At 46.9% G+C, this 22,150-nt stretch overlaps 1 protein-coding gene across 8 annotated transcripts in view; it reads right to left on the reverse strand.

The window, feature by feature from the left end:
* Positions 1 to 297: 297 nt before the first annotated feature.
* Dido1 (death inducer-obliterator 1) overlaps positions 298 to 22,150 on the reverse strand; it is a 56,603-nt gene continuing 34,750 nt past the window's right edge. For 7 of the 8 annotated variants that reach the window (XM_013116627.3, XM_013116628.3, XM_005074526.4 and 4 more), the window contains 10 exons: positions 17,631 to 18,090; positions 17,354 to 17,513; positions 16,062 to 16,178; positions 15,818 to 15,922; positions 14,883 to 15,018; positions 14,130 to 14,658; positions 13,586 to 13,739; positions 13,134 to 13,223; positions 12,192 to 12,387; positions 298 to 4,959 (listed from right to left, as the gene is read on the reverse strand). In XM_013116627.3, coding sequence (XP_012972081.1) covers positions 1,697 to 4,959; positions 12,192 to 12,387; positions 13,134 to 13,223; positions 13,586 to 13,739; positions 14,130 to 14,658; positions 14,883 to 15,018; positions 15,818 to 15,922; positions 16,062 to 16,178; positions 17,354 to 17,513; positions 17,631 to 18,090 — 5,210 coding nt within the window. In that variant the 3' untranslated portion in view covers positions 298 to 1,696. Of the gene's footprint in view, positions 4,960 to 8,765; positions 9,140 to 12,191; positions 12,388 to 13,133; positions 13,224 to 13,585; positions 13,740 to 14,129; positions 14,659 to 14,882; positions 15,019 to 15,817; positions 15,923 to 16,061; positions 16,179 to 17,353; positions 17,514 to 17,630; positions 18,091 to 22,150 lie in introns of those variants that run through there. The other variant, XM_040732851.1, reaches the window with a different exon arrangement.

Consider the following 22,150-nt stretch of genomic DNA (forward strand, 5'->3'; position numbering starts at 1 on the left):
CTGGGCTCCTTTTTAAAAGCCAGCAGTAAAGGGCTGGACTCGACCCATGACACCTGTGCACTCACTACACCCTGCTCCAACACGAGTGGTTTTCACTGACACTCGCAGGCTTCCTGCAAGCCCATTCACATGCAGTCAGGGTTCGACACCAGGATCGACACCTGCCAGCACATTGCTCCCTGGGTCCTGACACCATACAGCAGGCAGCATCCAAGGCAGGCTGCTAGTTGGGAGTGGGATGCTTGTGCCTCCACCTGTGACAACTGGGGGTCAAGGCTGAGTGAAGAGAGAGACAAGAACTCTGTAGATATTTATTCTACTCCAAGTAACAAAACCTATGATGTCCTGTGTTTAAATGGACAGTGATATAACACTCTGCAATACAAAATACAATGTACAGAAATTTCTACCAAGTAAACCTAAAAGAAACACACTTGATTTTTATGCTGTGCATTTAAGTTAGAAAATTTTACTTCATATGTTAAAAAAAACCTTTACATCTTATTTGATGTTGAAATTGACACTTTCATGTAATTTAACCTACTGACATTTGGTTTGTAATAGCAAATATCCCAAATTGCTATTTTTTCCATGTCTTCTCAACTTAAAAATTTGTGCTATAAAGTGAAAAAAATCTGTAGTGATGTACAGTGAAATAAAAGACTCCAAAGAACAAACGAAGATCTCTAATTCTCTATCTGAAAAAGTAAGTTTATGAAAATATAAAAGGAACTATCAAACATATTTGCACAGTCAAATAAGTTAGCCGACCTTCTCACAGCATCTTCAGAGGGGCTATGCAGCAACAGTGGAGTAGTCTAAAGGCTACGAAGCAGTCTGTTTCACCCTCAATCCACTTCCAGACTTGGTACCAACATTGCCCCATCCCATGAGAAGCTTCCAAACCCATCATCTGTCTGGGGCCTGTGGGTCTGCAGAGAGACACTCAGAGGACAGCACTGGGCAATGCTTTTCTGAACGCCTCCTGCCTCTTCCCTCATAAGCTACTCTGAACTGCTTTGCTTCTTCTTTAGGCCGATAAATTCGAACATTTAAAAATAGTTATTTAAAATGTAACAATTTTCACTAGGACGGGATATTTCTAATTATGTTCTGAAAAAACTTCTGAAGTGATGCGTTGTGGGGAGCCAGGCTTAGGAAGACCGTTCTCCCACAGCTGCAAGCACACACCCCAGCTCACCCACTCAACAGTACTTTCCATCCAGGGCAGCGCTGCGAGCCCCAGGACAGCTCAGGGTATATGGAAGCAGAGATGGCAGCACAGGGAAAGCTAGCTCTACGGTCCACTGAAATTCCCTTAAAACTTACACCAGTCAAGTTATTGGAAAAGATAACTTTATAATCTGAAAAAAAAGCAATATGCTTTTGTAGATACTTTCCCATTTCTGTAATTTTAAATGGAAATATTAAGTTATTAAAAAAACATCAGAATTGTAAAGTTGGGAAATTTTGTAACAAACCATTATACACAAAATTACAGTAATTCCTGAAGTCCAGAATATTATATCCTGCATCTAAGTTCATAGCTATTTCAAAAACTTTTTGCTCAACACATTTTATGTACTTGGCTTTTAAAAGGGTCTTTGCCAGTCTGAGCCTATATGAACAATAGCTGACACGAGGTCTTTGTCCTCACCAGCGTGTGTCTTGCCACCAGCCCTGAGTGCAATGGCCTCTAGGCCTGGGCTGTGGCAGGGCCCCCATCGGAGGTCCTGGCCTCAGACTTCAGGTCCCGAGGGCTCTCTCTGCTCTTGCTACGGTCCTTCCGGTCCCGGCCTCGGTCCCGGTCCCTGTCTCGGGTTCTCTCACGGTCCCTGTCTCGGTCTCTGCTCCGGGACCTGTCTCGGTCTCGCCGCCTTTCCCGATCACGGTCGCGATTCCTGCTTCTCTCCCGGTTTCGGTCCCACTCCTTAGCCCGGTCGGTGTCTCTCTCCCTGTCCCTGTTGGAGCTCCTATCTCTGCCTTTGTCCCACTCCCGGTGCCGGTCCCACTCCCGGCTCCTCTCCCAGTCTCTTTCTCGACTCCAGTTTCTGCCTCTCTCGCGCTCTCGCCTCCGATCCTCAAATGCCCGGCCCTGCCGACTCTCCGACCCTTGAGCTTCAGCCTCATCCAGAGGCTTTTCTTTAGGTCCTCCTTCAAACCGCTCCCTCTGCCTCCCTTCAAAAGCTGGGCTCCTGTACTCATGGCTTTTGCCTTCTCGGAACTCGGACGTGGCCCACTGCCCGTCAGTCTCAGGGCCCTGCCCAGACCCAGCACTGGAAGGCAGGGCAGCGGCCGGGCCTGCGTCATCCCATCGGTCCTTCCTGTGCTGAGGAGGGTGGCTGGGTAGCTCCAGCAGGGGCCGAGGGGGAGGCTTCACAGGCTGGGAAGACTGTCCTTGAAAGTGAAACCGAGAAGGTGGCTGATCATTTTTCTCGGCAAAGGGTGCGGGCCCCCTTGGTCCTCCATACGGCAGGGGTGCTGGTGCCCTCTGACCAGCAAACCGCGGTGGTGAGTTCACCCTCTGCTCTTCGAACTGCTGGGGCTGAACGCCGCGGGGGCCGGGCATGAAACCAGGTGCTTGGTTCCTGGGCCCTTCAAATTGGCCAGGGTGAGGGCTGCGGGAAGTCTCGAACTGACTAGGATGGGGTCCACGTGGACCCACAAAGTGGCCAGGAGGTGGTCCCCTTTGGCCTCCAAACTGAGATGGCGGAGGCCCTCCACGGGGTCCTTTCATCTGAGTCAGCAGGGGCCGTCTCTGGCCTCCAAATTGGAAGGGTGCCCTGTTCCCCATGAACTGGGCCTGGTCTGGTCCTTCACACTGAGCAGAGGTACCTGCCATCTCGTTGTATGGCGTGTCCTGGAATTCTCTCTTCTCCCCATGTGGGTCCTTGCGTTCTTCAAACTGGGGCGGAGTTCCTCCTCTGGGCCCACCAAGATAAGAAGGTGAGAGTCCCCTGCTGTCTCCGTAGGGAGGTGGCCCATGTTGCCCAGAGAACAAGGAAGGGATTGGTGGCTTCTGGGCCCCAAATCGGGCAGGTGGTGGGCCTCTTGGTCCATCACTGTTTGGAACAATATTTTCTTCTGAAAAGGGAGGGACTGGCCCCCTAGGTCCTGGGAAACCGGGGCCATGGTGCCCCGACATCCCAAAAGTGCGTGGCAAAGGTTCACGCTGGCCAGGAAACTGGGGCTGAGGGCCCCCTCCCCTCTGCCCAGGTTGGAGGAATGGAGTAGTTCCCTCGCCAGTCCTGAGCTGTGTCTCCCTGCTGTCCTCAGTATCAGCTGCTGGGCTGTCACTCCTCCCAGCAGACTGAGCACCCCGAGTGTCCTCGTATTGGGATGAGCCAAGAGATGTTTCCTGAGACAGATACATGGGCCCTGGAAAAGACTCCCTTCCTCCGGAAGTGAAATTCTGGGCTTCAGGCTGCAAAGGGAAGCTGGGTGGTAAGGTGGCGCTAGGAGGCGTGGGCAGCAGCACTCTGCGGGGCGCTGCGGGTCTGGCTGCGCCATCACCAGCAGCAGGAAGGTGGCTGTTGTCCAGGGGCAACGCGACAGGGTTACCAGGGTGCTCACACTTCTGGATATCATGTTCCGGCCTCAACACAGCGTTTTCACTTGGAGCCCAGGGAACAGCCACTGACTCCTTGGCTTCCGGAGCCAACACAGGCCCCTGGACTGCTGCAGTCCCAGCAGGAGTCTCCCTGGCAGGCAAGGTGCTTTGTGGGCCAGGTGTGCTTCCTGTGGGAGCCCTGGGAAGAGGTTCACTCTCAGTGTTCTCAGCAGCCAGCCTCCTGGCCTGCCTGGGGTCCCTACTCTGTCTTGAGTCTAAGTTGTGGTTGGCACCCAGGGCTCCGTGACTTGGGTCCTGGGCCTGCTGTTCCTGAGAGAACAGGTCCGTCTTGGCCAGGGAGGACTTGGGAGGTGGTGACATCAGTGCATCTGACACAGAGAAATGTGCCATGGACACGCCAACGGCAGCCCTCTGCTGCCGAAGGGCTTCTTCTTGCTCCTCCAGCTGCCTCTTTTGCTCCTCAATCTGCTTATTTAGCTCTTCTAACATTTTCTGTTGCTCTACTAGAGAGGCATTAGTGGCATCGGTGGTGAAGTCAGCAGGCCTCTCAGTGGAGCTGACTTTGACGCACATCCGATTGGGCAGGTCTTCAATGGTCACTTTAGCTTCTTCTAAGATGGTCTCATCTTCTGGGTCGTAGGCCACCTCTTCCCTCTCAGTTGTCTCAGGGACATTTTCCACGTCATGGCGTCTCCCTGGCTCAGCAAGCAGGGTATGGAAGGCTCGCTCGGGGTTGTACTCCTCTTCCGGGTCATAGGGCCGGTCATCTTCCTCTTCTTCCTCCAGAGCCTTGTCTTTTGAGAACTGACCAAACTGCTGGACAATTGGATCCAACAAAGGAGCTGCTGACATGGCGGCCTCCCCCTTGGCCTTGGGATCCTGGTGTGGAGACAGGGTAGACCTGACAGACTCTTGGACAGAGGGTTCAAATGACTTCTTTTTCCCAAACAGAGTCTGTAGGATGTGCTCCAGAGGTGAGGCTGTTTTTGAAGTGGCGGAAACAACAGGGGAAGCTGTGGTGGTGACCACTGCTGATGTGGTGGGTGCTGTGACAGTGCTGGTGGATCCTGGCTTGAGGGATGACAGTATTTTCAGTACTGGGGGTTCAGGAAGAGGAGGAGGAGGAGGAGGAGGAGGGGGTGGCGGAGAGCCCGGGGGTGTGGTGCTGCTGGCAGCTGTGTCTGCAGAGTGCAGGTGGTACTTGGTAGGCTTCTTCTCAGATGGCAAAGCTGCAGGTACTTTGGGATAAATGGAAGTCTCTGATTCTTCCTGTTGGGGTCGAGTCCGCTTCTCATCTGTCTTGTCTACCTCTCCAGCGCTCGTAGGACGTTTGACTTTCTGACATATTACTAACCCAAGTATTATATTTGGACGTTGTGACTCAAGACCTGGAAAACAAAATATTTACACAAACTTTAGAATCTAAGCCTGGTTTCCACCCTTCAGAGGTTAACTTTGACTAATGGGGAACTTCAACAGGCAGAGGAAGAGATCTGTGGAAAATCAAACCCCAAGACTAAGAAGCTTACTGCAGAAGGCCAAGGGATTGTAGACTTTGCATGTAACAGCATACCCACCTCATCCCAACTCTAGCAGTCTGAAAGGGACCCATGATAGATTAATGCACAATCAGAAATCACAAAACAAAAACTCAAGTCATAATAAGCAAACCCATCCCACACGAAAATTTTATGCTGTCTTTTCAGTTGCTAAAATACTAAAGCTATAGAAGATGTGAGAGAGATAGGCAGTCACTGGCTGTTGGAACATTTGACTGGCAAGGTTGGGAAACAATGCTTTTTTGAGACAGGGTTTCTTTGTGTAGCCCTGGCTGTCCTGGAACTCACTCTGTGGACTAGCCTGGTCTTGAACTCAGAGATCCACTTGTCTCTGCCTCCTGAGGGCAAACAATGTTTTTAAAGTCTCAGCTACGCTCTCCCATTTGCCCCCATTGCACACCAGGAGACAGCAGCCCCCTTTTAGCTTTAACATATGAGCTGCACATGTTAAGTTAAATATGCTAAGCTAGCAAATAATTAGGGATCAATCCAACTCAAGCTATAATGATCAATGACAGTGAATTTATTGTTTGGTGTCAGAACTACAGTAATGAGAAAACAAAGCTCAATTTAAAGCAAAATTCACTGGGCATCCATATTACCACATTCCTACTGAGCTATGAATGGTGGGCACAATTGCTACCCCAGAACTTGAGAGGCAACAGCACCAGCAGGATTGTGAGTTCAGAGTCTACCTGGTATAAATAGCAACTACCTACTGCTTAAGTCTTCATAAGCACTGAGTCCTGTGCTTCAGTGAACCAAATGGTGGTAACGAGCACACCCCTTGGAAAGAAGCATGCGGGAGATTCAGGGCACGCTGCTTTTAAAGGCAAGGACCCCTTTACAGTGGTGTGGCGAGCCATCTCAGGAAGGCCTGCTCCCCAGGGCTGCTTCCCACTCCTCTTCTGTGTGTAGCATAGAGCATGAATGAAAAGTCCAGGACACAAAACTTGTAACTTGGGGGTGGGGGAAATGACATAGCATCAAGAGTACAGATGTAAAATGAAACAAGCTATCAACTTGATCGTACTATTCCATTTGCTGTTATGAAAATACATTCGTGCTATAATTCATATTATAATTTTTAAGCAACTAAATCACTATCGAAGATTTTATTCGTGTTTCAAGCTATTGTAAACAATTGCTTTTAGACAGTTATATGTAGTTAGTTATAAGGGTGTTACTATTCCTGAATTCCAGTAAGGCTTAGCACACAATGGAGAATAGAGGTGGCAGACTGGGCCACTCTTTGAGAGCTGGCTACCCAGCCCCCACACCTAGCCATCCTCCCTCTTTCCAGGAATCTCTGCCGTCAGCCTCCTGCTTCCTGGAGGGATGCATAAAAACAGAGATAGGGCTGTAACTGCCTGGTGTATCAGAGACAGAGCTAGGCAGTAGAAAAAAAACAAACCCGGAGAGCAGAATGTGTGGAAGGCTATCAAGTTCTTTTCCTAAGGAGAAATTAAGGGGATTTTTAAGCTGCTATTTGCTTCCTGGATATTATACCACTTGTTAAGATCTATAGTTTGAACTAATTGCTAAACCAGTTTTTTAGCTTTTCTGAGCAAATCTGTAGAGCTTTCAAGTTTGAGTTATGAGAACTTGTTGGAACATTTGAGCCTCAAGATGAAGTTTACTGGGCAGCTCTGTAAGCCAGGCTCTATCCAGTCTGACACTAGGATGCTGGCTGGCTGGGGGTGGGTCATGCGCTGTGGAAGAACATGGTGCTAAGGGTTGGGGGGGGGGGCGGGTGTGAGGTGGCGGGGTAGGCAGTTTAATGTGGACCACTAGTCCTCCACAAAGGGGGCTGGCTATATTGCCTCACTCCAGAAAGGTCTCACAGCCCACCCAGGAGCAGGTGATGGGTCCTCCACTGTACCAGACTTCTGCCTCCACTGCAACCAAGACTCAATGGGGGGCCCAGGGTACTGTTAAAAAGAATTCTTGTGTCTCAGCACAGCAGGATGTGTTTATGTGGTTTCGAGCACAGCAGGTGCTGCCTTGAATGGCATCTTACCAGCGGATGTTTCTAATCACCCAGCTATCCTTCTGTGCATACTGAAGGGCTCCAAAGACTGGTCCATGTTCTCTACATTTCTGGCTAACCTCTCCAGAGTGCACAGCCCTGTTCTGAAACAACCCTTATTGCCTGCCAAGTGTACCTACAGCTACATAAAATATCCACAAAGAATAGTAGCTCATGTGTATTATCCATCAGCTCACGAGTCCAAGGGCAGGAAGATTTTCATGAGTTCAAAGCCAATTTAAGACTATATGGTGAGTTCCAGGCCAGCCTGGGCCAAAACAAAACAAGAGCAAAACAAACCCAAAATCCAACTGTAGGTAACTAAAACCCTGGAAGCAGCGTCATCTTGTGAGCAATCAAATTCAATTATCCATCTTGGGCCTTGGAAGAATCTTCGCTGAGGAGTGAAGGGCATGTCCCAGAGTTAATGGTGCTGCTCCATTGTGTATGCAAGGTATGCCAAGTAACAGGAAATGTCAATGAGGGTCAAAGGCCCCAAGTCCCCGTCTCTACCCCACACCTTGAGGAGGGGCAGTGGAGATCCAGGTTTCTTGGGGTTCACTTTCCAGGTCTGCGGGATTCTGTCAGCCTTCAGGTTAAGAATTCAACTCCCCAGAGTGTAGGATGTATGGCCTGAGAAGCAAAGGTCACCCCAGCTGCAGGGCAGATGGGGAGAGTGTCCAAAAAAGCCAGCACTAGACAGGATGGCAGCTACTCACCACCCTCTTTGGGGCTCTTATGAGGCTGTCAATTCACACAACTAGCAAGTAGTGGGAGACTGACTAACAGATGCAACTAAAATGTGCTATCAAACTATAAGGGATGCATTGTTTAGTGTGTTTGAAAGCAAGCCCTTTAAGCTCCATATCTGTCCCTGTTTTCATGGTGTAAATGTCTAACTGGCCTTTAGACAGGGAGAGAAACCAGACAAGGGTGCACCAGAGAGGTGTGCTAGTTCATCTCTCAGGACCAGTATCCAGCCCTGTTAGCAACAGCCTGAAGATGTAGCCGAAGAAGACAACCAGCTGCTTCTACAGACAGTGGGAGGTGGTGCTGTGACCTGTGTGCATGTTAGCGTTCCCATTTATTAACAGAACCACCCCAAAGCAGACTCCAGCTGACCTTACACCTGTCAAATTGATATCTCTATCCAAATCTAACAGTATGTTCAACATGTTCAAGATGAAAACCCTTTTATGGATTGAATCTGTCAAAATAAAATGTGCATACTGCGTTTTTAGGTATGACTTGGACACACTTGGCAAATATGGGGGGAACTGTATACTTCCCAACCCACTTAGCACACACACACTCACGCACAGGACCTCCCTCCTTGACTCTGAAGCTGTAAGACCAGGGAAAAGCCACTGCACCCAGTGCATGCTTAGGGTAACAGGGCGTTGTCCATCTTCTTCCAGGTGCCCAGCACAAAGGACACCACGGAGTATGCCAGTCTCCATGTTCTCTGCTGTGCACCACTTGGCAGGACACTGGGAGCCCCTGTACTACCAGAAGAGAGTTATGCTGGCTTACAAGGAGCAGAGGTAGACCTAGGGCAAGTGGCCCTAGCTACCACATGGTTCCAAGTCAAACAAACAATGACCAGTTTCCATGACATATTTTTATTGATTTGGATAGACAAAGTAGTACATTCCATTTGATACTGTATTTGACTTTGATTACAGTTTCTGTGCAAAGCTTTGACACATACACAAAACTGGAGTGCTTACCTGCTAATATTTCAAAGCATAGAACTTTCCAGCTACTTCAACTGTTTATAAAAGTAAACACAAAGACACTGACGTGTGATACTCCCTGAGGAATGCTTCCTATATAGAGAGACATGCCCTTTCCTTTCCCTCAGGGCACCCGAGGGTGACTTGGGGAGGAGACTGGCGGCATGCTGAGTGAACTGGGGAGTGCAGCAGGAACTGGCACCAAACCGATTGCCCTTGGTTTTCTCCAGCCTGGCAGTAGGCCCTGATGAGTAAATATGAGGTGGGTACATGGGTTTCACTCAGTGTCGTCAGGGCCAGGTAGAAGAGAAGGGCTCCCTCTAACTAAACCAGTCTCGCTCCCTTAACTAAGGCCACAAGTCGCCTGAGAACCTTAAGATAGCATTTAAGCTAGTGTGGAGAGGCTGGACAGCGAGGACAAGGGGACCTAGGCTTTTTAGCTGTCCTTTGAAATAATTACACTAGATATAAACATTAGTGTCTGGCAGACTAAGACCAGGCAGCATTTTTGTGGAAAATCATTAAAAATCACAGGGGCGCTAGAGTCATAAGAAACCCAGCAACTCAGAATATACTGACAAGATCTGTGAACCACATATACTCGGTCAAGAAGCAAATGCTGGCAGTGGGTGTCCTGAAGGTATGACCTAAGTACTTTTGAGGTCTTGTCATCCTTCAAAGAACAGAGCTCAAGAGGCTTGGCATTCAGAGGGAGGTTCTATACTGTGGTTCCACGTGTAGAAAATGAGGTACACATACAAGGGGGTCACTTTCCTGCAAGGCCCTCTCAACTCCCATCACGATCTTCTGCACACATGCTACATGGGGCTGACTCTACCTGCATCCAAGGATATCCTAACCCTTGCTATAAAAGGACAGCAGCTCAAGATGAGCACTGCACCACTCTCACAGAGACTAATGGCAGTCTTTGTATTGAGAGAAAGGGTTTGGGTATGCAGACCCAAACCCAGTAATTTCCTAGACATGTGTATTGACCCCAGCAAGCACATACCTAGGTATTCAGATGGGGCCACTGGTCAGCTGAGGGCACAGAGCTACTACTACCTGGAGATGGCCCAAGGTGTCCAGGGCTTCTGGGAAGATTACATACTATGAGGACAGGAAAAACCAAGCCAGGAACAAGGCTCCAGCCCAGCCTTACACACTTATAGCACATACAAGCACGCGCACACACACACACACACACACACACACACACACACACCCTCTCTACCTAGAAAATGCCAAGTCAAACCATCAGTACATAAGGAAGGTCCAGCCACAACCCTGGTCTAGACCAAGGCTGTTTGTACTGATAATGTGCAAATACCACACACATGTAATTGTGGCAAAGTATAAACTATTTTGGTCGTTAAGTTTAAAAAAAAGTCCTTAGAAGTTTTTAGGTAATATTTCATTACTTTTCTAAATTCTTATTTTAACAAGACACATTTATGATTTACTGTGGACGGGAATCTTCCTATCTTTTGAGTGTGCCTTTCAGTGTCAAGGCCTCAGCAAGTGGGCCCCTCTTGAGTCTGGGTGATGAGTGTTCATCTCTTAGTGGGGTACAATAAGCCAACCCCCAAACCCTGTCAAATTGGAAGCACAGTATGGCCTTGTCTTGTCCCGGCTGGCTATCCCACGACCCTGCAGCCAGATAACTGTGCAGCCACAATGGATGGTGCCATTCCTCTGGTGGTCTCCTTCCTGGCCCTGGCCACTGGGAACCTTGTCCAAGTCCTGCTTGGTTAAGGGCCCTCATGTACCCCAACGCCCATATACTCTGCAGGCTTCAACACTCCCAACAGTCTCTCCTCATTTGTCAATGCTGAGATGGAGATGGGATAGAGAGAATATAAAGGATGAAGCACTGCTTTTGTTTTTAAGCAAACTGGAGGCAAGGGATCTAACTCACACTCCTGCAATAAATGGTGTGCTTTTCCACCTGAGAGGAGGGTACTCAGTGGCAGTACCTGCCCTCACTCCAGGTACCACCCATGGACACTAAACTCCTACCCGCCACCTGAGACACATCTAAGCGACCGGCCGCTCTTCACACAGGTGCCTGCCAAGGGTCAGCTTCTGGATCTTCACTTCCCGGAGAACTGGATACCTCTTTCCCCATGGTCATGGAATATGCTGGCCAGACCTCTTCACATGGCTGTCATCGAGCACTTCCAGGACAATTTGTGCCACCCACAGTGGCATTTTTTTAAAAATCCCCAATATGGCTTCACAGAACACACTTTGCTTTTGAAATGTGCTGGGCACTAAAATCACCTACTGTATCATGCCCATTAACATTTAACCCCTGCATTAGGGCACCAACCAATACCTTAATGTGCACAAATTTTGAAACTGCAGGCACAGGTAAACCCATGCCATGAGCTAGGAGCAGGTTGTAGCTGGCAGAGGACTGTGCTTGGGCAGTGAGCTTGGGACTTCAGCATCCTAGCAGGTGTAGGTGTAGTCCAGGTGGTATACAATACAGTGCTTGGGGCATTCATCAGCTACCTCTATGACAGCATTTTAAGGAATATTTAGCACATGTCAAACCCACTGGCTTTTAGGTAAGACTAATCCTCTGGGGACATTATGATCAAAGAGACCAATTTAGGCAACTACTGCCAATTCCCTAATTGAAACCCTGAAAATTCCTTGAAGACGCTTGGCAGCGTTGGACATCACTGGACCAGATCCCTCCGTGTCACCTGAACGCCAGTGCGCGTTTCTTTATATGTAATTTGCTAAGCAATGCTTCCAAGGAAAGAGCGAGTTTAAATAGTTTGAAAAGACAAAAGAACTTTCTAGAGTATGTGCAGTGACTAAAAATAGTCATCTTGAGATGCTCCTCTATGGGTCTGTGGTCTGTTAGTGGACCCTTAGGAATCAGGTCCTGTGGAGAAGCACCTTAGAATGCAAGAGGCCAGCTCACTTTGAGCAGAGTAGCAACAGCAATAGCAACTATTTCTGGAGTGGAAGGCACCCTGAGTCCAGGCAAACCCTGTCTTTCCTCTCTAGGTCTGGTTCTTGGTCCTGGCATTTGAACAGTTCCCTGACTGTAAGTAGTGAGTCAATTTTTATATGAACTGAGACACTTTTAGAGCCATGTGCCTACATCACAGAGAAAAGATTCTCCTGCCAGGCATGGTTCCACTGGTTGTCCTAATCTAGTTCCTGGGAGTTTGGGACAGTTGGCAGATGTCCCTGTGACAACCTCAGAGGACTGTGTCAGTGTAGAGGATTATGTGGGGACTGACTGTGCCTACACCTCCCAGAAACTGGGTGCTTACCTGGGCCCTCAAAGGGCAAGAGTTTGGATGGCACAGGGTCCTTAGCACTCAGTGGAATCAGGTATAGGTCCTTGACATGCCTGTTGTTATTAGCTACAACCCCAAAGCGGCCACGGCTGCTAAAATAGGAGTAGAGAGAGATGTAGGCGACTTCTTCCTCCTCTGTGGCGGGGTGGAAGCGGATCAGACAGAGCTCCTGTAAGAAAAGAGCACAGAGAAGCATGCCTGGGCTGCCCTGAGCAACCCTCCTCCAGATACAGACCCGAGAACAGACACACTACACTGCCTGGCAGGTCTGACTGTCAGATCTAGTATCTGCACTTAACTCACACTGTGTGTAAATAACACACACTCTAGTCAGACTTCTGGGCTAAAACCACTTCCAATCCCAGGACTTTCAGTGAGCAACTGTGTACAGTTGTTAGCTTAGGTGTGTCTGATGGGGATCACAGCATACAAGACACACTAGCAGCAGGTGCCATCTGGGTACCTCCCCACTATTAGGTCAATCTATACAGTTTACATTCTCCTGTGAGTCAGGTACGAACTACAGACCATGTTCAAAAGAAACCCCACACACATCAGCTACAGCTGACTTGAGGGATTTTTAGAAAGCCAAAGCCTCCGTGTGAGGTTAAGATTGTGTGTGCCTGAGCCAGGATGTCTCCAAGTTCCTACCTTCTTTGCTCTTAGTCATGAAAGAGGGAAGCAAAGCCTGTGTACATTTGAATGCACTCACACTACTACAAATTAGAAACAAGCTCCTATCACTATTAGTCAAGTATACCTTCACATCTTTATGTACTTATAAACACTTTCAAAATCTAGTAAGTTATTGGCTAATGTTTCAAGTCTTAGCCCAACAAAATGAGAACTTAAAAAAAAAAAGTTCAAGCAAACACAATCTCCCAGTGTTGCAGAGATCATACTGTAAGCAGGTACCTTGGACACGGATGACTTGAGCTTGCCGACATAATCCCAAACCGTCTTTGGAGCAATCCTTCCACCAATGTGGATGGTGTCTGGCAAATCCTACACAAGAAAACATCCAGTCAACACCAGACCTCCAGTCTTCAGAGACTGGCACAATTCCAAAACACCAGATGGCACAACAAAACCACTACCACTTTACAAAGTGTCACCTAAAGCCAGAGTGGGAGGACAACCACCTTTCTCCCAAGGATATTATGTTCAGAAGCAGAGGCACGTCAAATACGAGGAAATAATCCACCTGAGAAGGGAACCAGTTGACTGTCTCTGGCCACACAACATTAAGAGCAGCATGGATCTGATTCCTCCAAGAGACACCCACACACCCACAGGAAGAGAGGGAGAGAGAAGGGGGAAAGGGGGGAGAAAGAGAGAGGGAAGGAGGGAGACTTCTTGGTTCTAACCTCACTAAGATAATCCAAACACCCAGAGACAGGATATGCCTTAGTGACAAATTTTGCAACACTCTGCATATTAATAAATCCTTTCCAAATTGTGTTGAGTCGAGACAAAAAGAGGGTTGTGTCTCCTTCTGGCGGGGATCGTGATTCTGAAATGCTGTAAAAAAAAAAAAAAAAAAAAAAAAACCATAAGAAAAGTGGCAACTTCTTTTATACAATGGATACTTCAAAGTATGGTGACTTCATACTTGAGAGCAGAAGAGAACACCAATGTTGATGGCTTCCGTTACCAAGAAACTATTTAATTCATAATGACTTAGACATTTGGCCATGAAAATAAGTTGATCAGGCAACAAATCAGAATGGCCATTAAGTTAAAAACTTAAAATCAAGACGTGAATGACACTGAAATATTAATTAGGCATCCAAGAGATGGAGCATTTCTAGGATACTAAAGCCAGGTTTCTGCTATATCTAATCACTAGCTTTCCTTGTCAGTCTAAAGCAAGAGTTTGAGCTTTGCTCAGACCCCATCCTAAAAACCTACCTCATATTTGGTAACGGTGGTACTGACAAGTATCTTGGGTCAGGAGAGGAGGACGGCTTAGCCAGTATGGACTTAGGCACCACTGCAGGAGTCAAAGGAGGCTTCAGCGTGTCCAGTTTGGTTTCTGATGTGTGGGAGTTGTCCAGGTGGGCTGCCATGGAGGCTGTGACTGTGCATGACCCACTCAGGGCGGTCCTGGGGTCTCGGCCAGACACTGTGACTGTGGTGACCACCCCACTCCCACCAGAGGCAGAGCAGGGAGAGAGGCCATCCAGTGGTGAGGGCTCAGGATGGCCATCACCTGGAGGCCCAGGAAAACATTTTTTTTCCTGGTTCAGACTAGACAAATTCTCCAGGTCTGGCTCAGAGGCATGTTCAGACAGTGTCTCTGCAATTCCTTCATCAGCAGTGTTAGGAACTGGATCAGATGGAGGGCTGTCATGCCTGGGCTTCAAGTCTTCTTTCTTAGCAGAAGCTGAAAGCTTTTGCTTTTTAGGAGCTGGTTCATCCTCCGATGACGGAACCTGACCTAAAGTGTATGAGGTATGAGGAAGACACATTCAAGAACATAGCTCAATGAGCAGGGAATGTGGCTTCTTATGCTAATCAAAAGCAATTGAGGCAAGGCTATGTAAGTACCAGAAAGCCACTCTGTGTAAGCTTGGCTGGAACACTGTTATCTCTAAAAGAGCAATTTTAAACAAACCCCAATTTTGTCTCATTTCCAAAGTCTCAGGCCCAAATTATGCTCACCTGTACAAATTTTACAGTTTAAATCAAAAAGATGAGCCCGATGCTGACTTGTTGTGTCCTTTAGCATGCTGCTGAAGACATCAAGAAGAGGCTTTGTGCTCTTGTCAGGGGCAGCTCTTACTGATTCTTGTTGTTCCTAAAATTGAAACATAAGTAGGTCTTGACTTTGTTGTTTTCTTGAAACAATGTCTTGAAATGTAGCAGAAGATGACCCTGAAGCTCCTGACTCTCAAAATGTAGCAGAGGATAACCCTGAAGCTCCTGACCCTCTCGTTTCCATCTAGCACAGTGGTTCTCCACCTTTCTAATGCCGACCAACCATAAAATTATTTTTGTTGCTACTTTAATACTGCAATTTTGCTGCTGTTATGAATCCTAATGCAAGTATCTCATATACAGGATATTTGATATGTGACCCCTGTGAAAGGGTCGCTCTAGCCTCAAAGGTTCACAACCCACAGCTTGAGAACCACTGATCTACAAAGTACTGGGACTACAAGTAAATGCCAACATGCTTGGCTCAAGTTCCTTTCCAAATCCAATCCATCTCTAAATTAATATTACAAACGGTGAAGAACCAATGGGGAGCTAGGAGTGGTGCCAAAGGCCTGGAGGTGGAGGCAGGTTGATCTCTGAGTTCAAGGCCACCCAGGTCTACAGAACAAGGTCCAAAACCCTGACTTGGAAAAAAACAAAACAAAACAAACAACAAACAAACAAACAAGCCCACCAAGACAGGACTATAATCCCCAAATTCCAGAGATGAAAAGTTTTACGACAAAGAGAGACTGTCTCAAAAAAGTAAAGGAACCCAAATTATCACAATGAATAGCACTTGGAGCACACTGCTCCATGCATACATATAGACTTGTTCAGTGACTTAGGAATTCTTAGTCTTGATCCCTGTGCAAACACCGGACACCCCAAATGCTCACTTCTGAATCTGACACTGGTGGAGAATCTTCCATGTCAGGAATAGTTTCTGGCTTAGCAGTGTTCTTCTTGCTTTCATTAAGCATCTTAGTCCTGGGCTCTATCACCTACAACAAGGAGGATAGAAATGAAGGCTCAGTTTGGGGTTCCAGGTAGGAGGAATATTCATCTATCTACACATAGCTTATTGATCCTGGAAAAATGAAACCCCTAGGGCCTCAGGCAACCATCCTCCTCAGTACTCACAGACTTTGTAGGCTTTTCTGTCCACATGGAAAGTTCTTTAGATACTAGTTCTTCAGGCTTCATTCTGACAAGTTTTGCCAAGGAGATTTCTTCTCGAAGAACTCGATGGAAGAGCCCCTATTAAAAAAAAAAAGCATCTTTTATTTTCTCATCCACACACCTTTAGCATTTTCTTTTACTCTGAGTCAATATGAAGAAACAAAGCACCACAGTGGAAATCAGATGGACCCTGAATACTCCAAGAACTGAACCCTGCAGAGGTAGAACCTCTACCCACTATGGATAGCCTCTCTTGAGTAGGCAATGGTGCAGCTTAAGAGCTGAACTCAAGGCTATCTGCAGATTCCTTGCCTTCTTAGCATCACAAATCATGTACGCAACCTGGAATGTAGCAGGCAGGCAGGAGAGGTGGTGCACACCTGGGAAGCAGAAGCACAAGATGGCCTCAGAGACAGCAGTCACAAGGCCAGACTGAACACACCTTTTATACTTTTGTGAGCCTAGCCTTTAACGGCTGAGCCACCTCTCTAGCCCTGTACACACCTTTAACCCCAGCACAGGGATCCGAGTTTGAGGCCAGCCAGGGTAACGTAGTCAGACCCTGTTACCCTGCAAAAACAAAGTTACAGGCAGAAAAATATTACCATGGGACTGGAGACCATGGCGATGTAGCCAGGGCACTTGATTCTGCTTCTAAAACAGAGGTTCTGTGTGCTCAGAGTCTGGAGAACACTATAAACAACCCCAGAAGCAGAAAGCGGGAGAGGCACCATGCTAGGCAGGGTTGAGAACTGCAAGGGGTGGCCCATATTATGCGGAAGAGGAAGGAAGGCAAAGCAGAAAAGGTTGCTAGAACCCAGCTGTGCTGGCACACACCTTTAATCCCAGAACATGCTGGGCAGAAGCAAGTGGATCTCTTAAGAGTTTGAGGCCAGCCAGGTCTACAAAGCAAGACCCAGGCCAGCCAAAGCTTTGGTGAGACCTTGCCCCAACACCCCAAAAAACCCAAAACAAAAAAAAAAAGGTCCACCAGACATCCCTGAAAACTGGGATGAAAAACTTTAATCTTAGGGTAGTGGGCATGTGAATTTTACAGCAAAATTTAAGCTACCTAGTAAAATGGAAGGAGAGGGGTTGTAAAATGGTAGTTGTGGCAGGGAAGATGAGAACTGACAAGGACAGAAAGGGTGCTCCCAAAGCTACTTGTTATGTCACTGTGAAGCTAACAGAAATGAAGGTAAGGTTCTATTCTGGGTCAAGAAGTCCCAACATATAGTTGGGGGTACACAGACCTGATTCTTAGGATCCTTAAGGTTGAACATGATGCTGCGATATTTGCTCTTATAACGATTATCAGTAACCTGGAACAAGTTAAACATCTCCTTCTCAATGTGGAGGGCAATTTTTCCTACTTCATTTTCTGTCATTATTAAGTCATCGCTGTCATTGACTCTGAATAGAATGAAAAGAGGGATTACATAAACCAGGGGGCACTTTCCTAGTGGGGAAATCTAGAATACTATCATCAATGCTATATCTGCAAAAGGTACAACATGTATAATAGCCCACCTTTTCCACAAAATCTCTTTCAAGGAACGTCTTATATTTTGCCGAATTTGTGAATTGGGCTGTGATGGGGCTGGGCTCACAGGCCCAAGGCGTCCTGGGGCTGGAGAGGCTGCTGAGACATTGGCAGACATTGGCTTCCTGATAACTCCCACCACAGCAGCAGAGCCCGGCAACTTTTTGGAAGCAGCTGTCACAGGTGTTGGTCCTGCCTGTCTGGCAGAAGTGCCTGAAGGGGTAGCTGAGGGCCATGGCCTCTTGGGGATGGTACCCTTGAAGCCTGAGGGCAGCTTCTTAATGGCTTGTTTGGCTCCTGCCATGCTAGCATAAGGTGGAAGCTTCTTTGGAACAAGGTTTCTAGGTGAAGTGTGCCTGCCCATCAAGGAGCCCGGAGGAACTGTCTTCTTTGGGACTGTAGCTGCTGCCACTGTTCTGTCCTCTGCTCTCCTGTCCTCCTTCGTGGCTAGAAGGCAGAATGCAGACAGAGTAAGATAATGGTAACATATACAAACTCCAAGTGGACATTATATCATGTCCACCCTGGAAACAGTCAGCCAACCTAGGCATTAGTCAGATACATTTGCAAAAAAGGTTTTTAAAATCTTGACACTCAGAAAGGTTTTCCACAGTATTTTATGTTGGTAATTATTCTTTATTTCAGAAAAAGGCTTTTAGTGCATCATTACATTAAACCTTTTACTTCCAACAAGCCAATTATTAAAGGCTCCAATTAATCACCACACTGTAAAACTAAAGGACAATCTTCCCATCAAAATAGGGCAGATTTACAAGGTAATTTTTATTAATAAGTCGAGGTGTTTTTGTATGAACTTGAATTCAAAAATTCCTTTCAAGGGGTAAATCAGACAAACTCTCCTCCATGAACAGCCAACCATAAAGGTCTAGAAGGTTGATACCTTCCTGTTAGCACAGGGAACACACATTACTTCATCATCACTCTGCAAAGGTCCACTGGAGACATAGTTAATAAAAATATAAACTGGTCAGCAATATAGGGACGATCAACCAACCTATTTTCATATTACAAGTCAGATGCCAAAACAGAAGACCCCAGTGGCTCTCTAGTCTTAAGAACTGTCAGTTCTTAGGGTTTTATAGCATTTCGTCTGCATGTCTGCACACTGAGTTTTATGTGAGAGGAAATCAGCAGACTCCTTTTCTTGTGGGAAGGCCAGGGAAGCTATGAGCATCAGATGGCAAAAGTAGTGATGTCCAATTATTAAGTTCCTATCCCTAACACCCCTTCAATTCAATCAGCACGGTAAAAGGGTTAATTAAAAAATCCTGTACCAGGGCCTGACAAAATGTTTGAGCAAAAAATGCATTAGCTGCCAAGCCCAAGTTCAGCCCCCAGGACCCATATAGTGAAGGAGGGAATAGACACCCCAAAACCCACACTTTTCCAAGTCCTGAGTTGGATCAGTGGGTCTGCACCACAACCTGGGTCATGGAACTGCATGATGATTGTCCAACACATTGCCCAGCAGTGGTAAAACAAAGTAATGTCTGTGAACATGTGGCTCACGACCCACCTTCTGCTCCCAGTAACCACTCCCAATACAGCAGGAAACCCAGAGACCCCATATAAAAGAAAAATACTCCAGGTGCCTAGGAGTCCCACCAGACCCAGCTATCAAGTTGTCGTTGGCAGCCCTGTACCATTGCCAATTACAAAGTGGCACTTAAGAACTGAGAAGACACAAGCCTTGCATTTCATCTGAAAACCTTCCAGCTTCACCCCAATGGTCTGTTGCTGCAAGTGGTCTGTGTGCTCAGAAGCACATTAGGGGCTCTACAGAGTTAAGTCACGTCTACCCAAAATTGACCTGACGTTTTTCTAGATGAGGACAGGAAATATTCAGAGACAGATGGGTACGAAATCAGAAATTAGCAGCACATTCTGACCAATGGAATATACTTTCTTTTTTAAACTGTTAAGGAGCTATTTTTATAATACTGTGCAAGACAATTGTTTATTAGAAGAGTGCACATTCTGAGCTAAGGAGTTTAGCCAAGCTTCCATAGAGCAAGGTCAATGTCAAAGACTCTGCAGTGGTAGTCCTTTTTCTAACTCTCATCTCCAGGGGTATCCAGCAGTTCACCTGCATGTCTGGCTGCTGGGTTATGTGGAGGAAAAAAAAAGAGAATAAGCACAGACTCCTTTGAGGGAAGGAATGAGCACTCAGAGAACAGTTAAGGGCCAAGTGCTACATGAGATGTTGACACCAGGCAGGGGCATAATCAATGTGTACTAGATTGCCATCTGCCTAGGACAACCACGAGAGTGAGGTGACAACAAAAGCGAAACCCAAAACCAGCTGTCTTCCCCTCTATAAAACTAAGGCATTGCCAGAACCACAAGAAAGGCCCTCCACATAGCAGCAGTCCGACCCGAAACATGTGATGTTTTTCTTGCTGGTTACAAATGTGCACTTCAAAGTCACAGGTTCCAGAATAGATCCAAACTCTCTTGGTCTGGCTGTATTCTGGTTATTCCAAACACTACTAGGACACACCTGATGACCTAAGCAGACAAACCTGAATGCCATCCATCACTAATGTAGCTGTCTATCACTCAGCAGTCTTATAGCTAGCTCCAGCAGCTTTTCCCCCATTTAAAGAAATTGTTAGGAGCCTTTAGCGACACCCCCAGCAGTGTGCAAAAGGTTATGTTATGTAATTATAAATTGGCAAACATATCCCATAAATGATGGATGTCACTAGTCATTTGCCTACCAGCATCTTGACACACTATTTTGGAGGGTGTAAAACATGGCAACAGTTATACACTGCCATTATTCAAGGGACTGGCTTGCTCCTCTGGCCCCTATAGCTAAGAAAAGCAGTGATGCTGAATTAAAGCAGCAACTGCGAATCACTTTCATTTTCGAATAGAGCAATAAATCAATTTGTAAATCCTTATTCCATTTCCTTCCAAAATTCCTGGGTTCAAAACCAGTGACTTGTACTTATCTGGCAAATAGTTTCTCATTGAGCCACCTCCTCAACCCCAGAAATCACTTTTAGCTGTATACTGTATAAAAACTAAGTAGCTGTAACCAATGGGAGACCTATCTTACACGCAGCACTTTTCACTGTGTGTTGCTCTCTCTGCCAGACAACAAAGCCATACCTGATGCCACTAGGGAAATGCTGAGCTCCCCCACCCCATACCCATCCCACTGATCGAGTCGTTCTGCAAGTATCCTCCTCTGCCCTCTTGCAGGGGTTAAGAAGGTATTGACCAACATTGGGTAGCAAGAGGAAGGTGTTTCCAGTGGTGTTGACCACTATTCTAGGCCAACTGCTGCCAAGACCAGTTTTTTGTAATAGAAACTAAGCCGCTTCAAGTTGATGGAGTACAGAAGTAGATTGCTCCGTTCTGCTTGGGATCACAAAGGCTAAACACTACTCTTGTCACACCATGGGTTCATTAGAAAGGAAGATGGAACACTGCTGGCCACCAGATGGCAGTAATGGCCCACAATGGAGGGAAGGAGAAATGGAGGACTAACCCTGCTCACGTGCTCTAGGGCAGAACCCTGCAAATGTATTGAAGTTGAAGCCTAACGAGAGCATGGTCCACACACAGGGCAGAGGTCCAAATCTACAGAATGCCAACCACCCCCCCCCCAGATACCCTGCCTGGTGATTCCCCTTACAGGGGGCTGCCAAAGCTTGTTCCCATGTAGGTATTTCTCCTCCAGCACCCTAAAGTGAACTGATTTGAGGAGTGACCATAACCAGTACCAAGTTGAATTCTGCTCATCTGTGGGACAAGTAACATAGGGTTTCCCATTGTGTGTGTGACAGTAGCAAGTGGAACGTTTTGCTGTTGCTCCCTAAACATGTATCTTCAAATAAACACCTTTATCAATGCCTCATAAACATGCCTGTAATCTCATTATTCAGGAGGTTGTGGTGGGACTATAAGGGAGAGGTGTCTAGGGCCATCTCAAACATGGCCTATTAAAAAGTGGGTACCGATTTACTTTCACATAAGAAAACGAGACCTGGACAAAAGCAGCACAGGTTATGTCAGGGATGCTCCTCAGATGCCCACTGTGACTACAATGACCCCAGTCCATATCCACCTGCTATGTTCTGGGGGAAGGAAAACCAAATCTTTTTTCTTACTGACATCTAGTATTTGACTTCCATCTTAAAGCAGCAAACCACTCTAATTTATACTGACTATTCACATAGTGTCTTGAAATTTTAGCTAAAATAATGTTGGGTGGGTAATGTTAATTTCATACATCATACATTAGTCACTGGAATGCAGTTGGTGGAGGCCATGTCGGTTTGTGTTGTGTGCCCAGCTATGTGGGAGCTGAGCTGCTGTTCCTCAGATTTCCCCAAACACAGGTACAGATGACTTCAGTAAAGTTCACTTTAACCATTATTTCTTTGTACCTAAATTGTTTACTGAAACAAGATGGGAACATGTTAAAACAGTTCATGTGCCTTCCTTGAGCCCTGCAGACCTAAGGGTCCAAAGC

This window comes from Mesocricetus auratus, unplaced genomic scaffold, assembly GCF_017639785.1.
Source record: "Mesocricetus auratus isolate SY011 unplaced genomic scaffold, BCM_Maur_2.0 Super-Scaffold_100028, whole genome shotgun sequence".
In the NCBI taxonomy this organism is placed as follows: domain Eukaryota; kingdom Metazoa; phylum Chordata; class Mammalia; order Rodentia; family Cricetidae; genus Mesocricetus; species Mesocricetus auratus.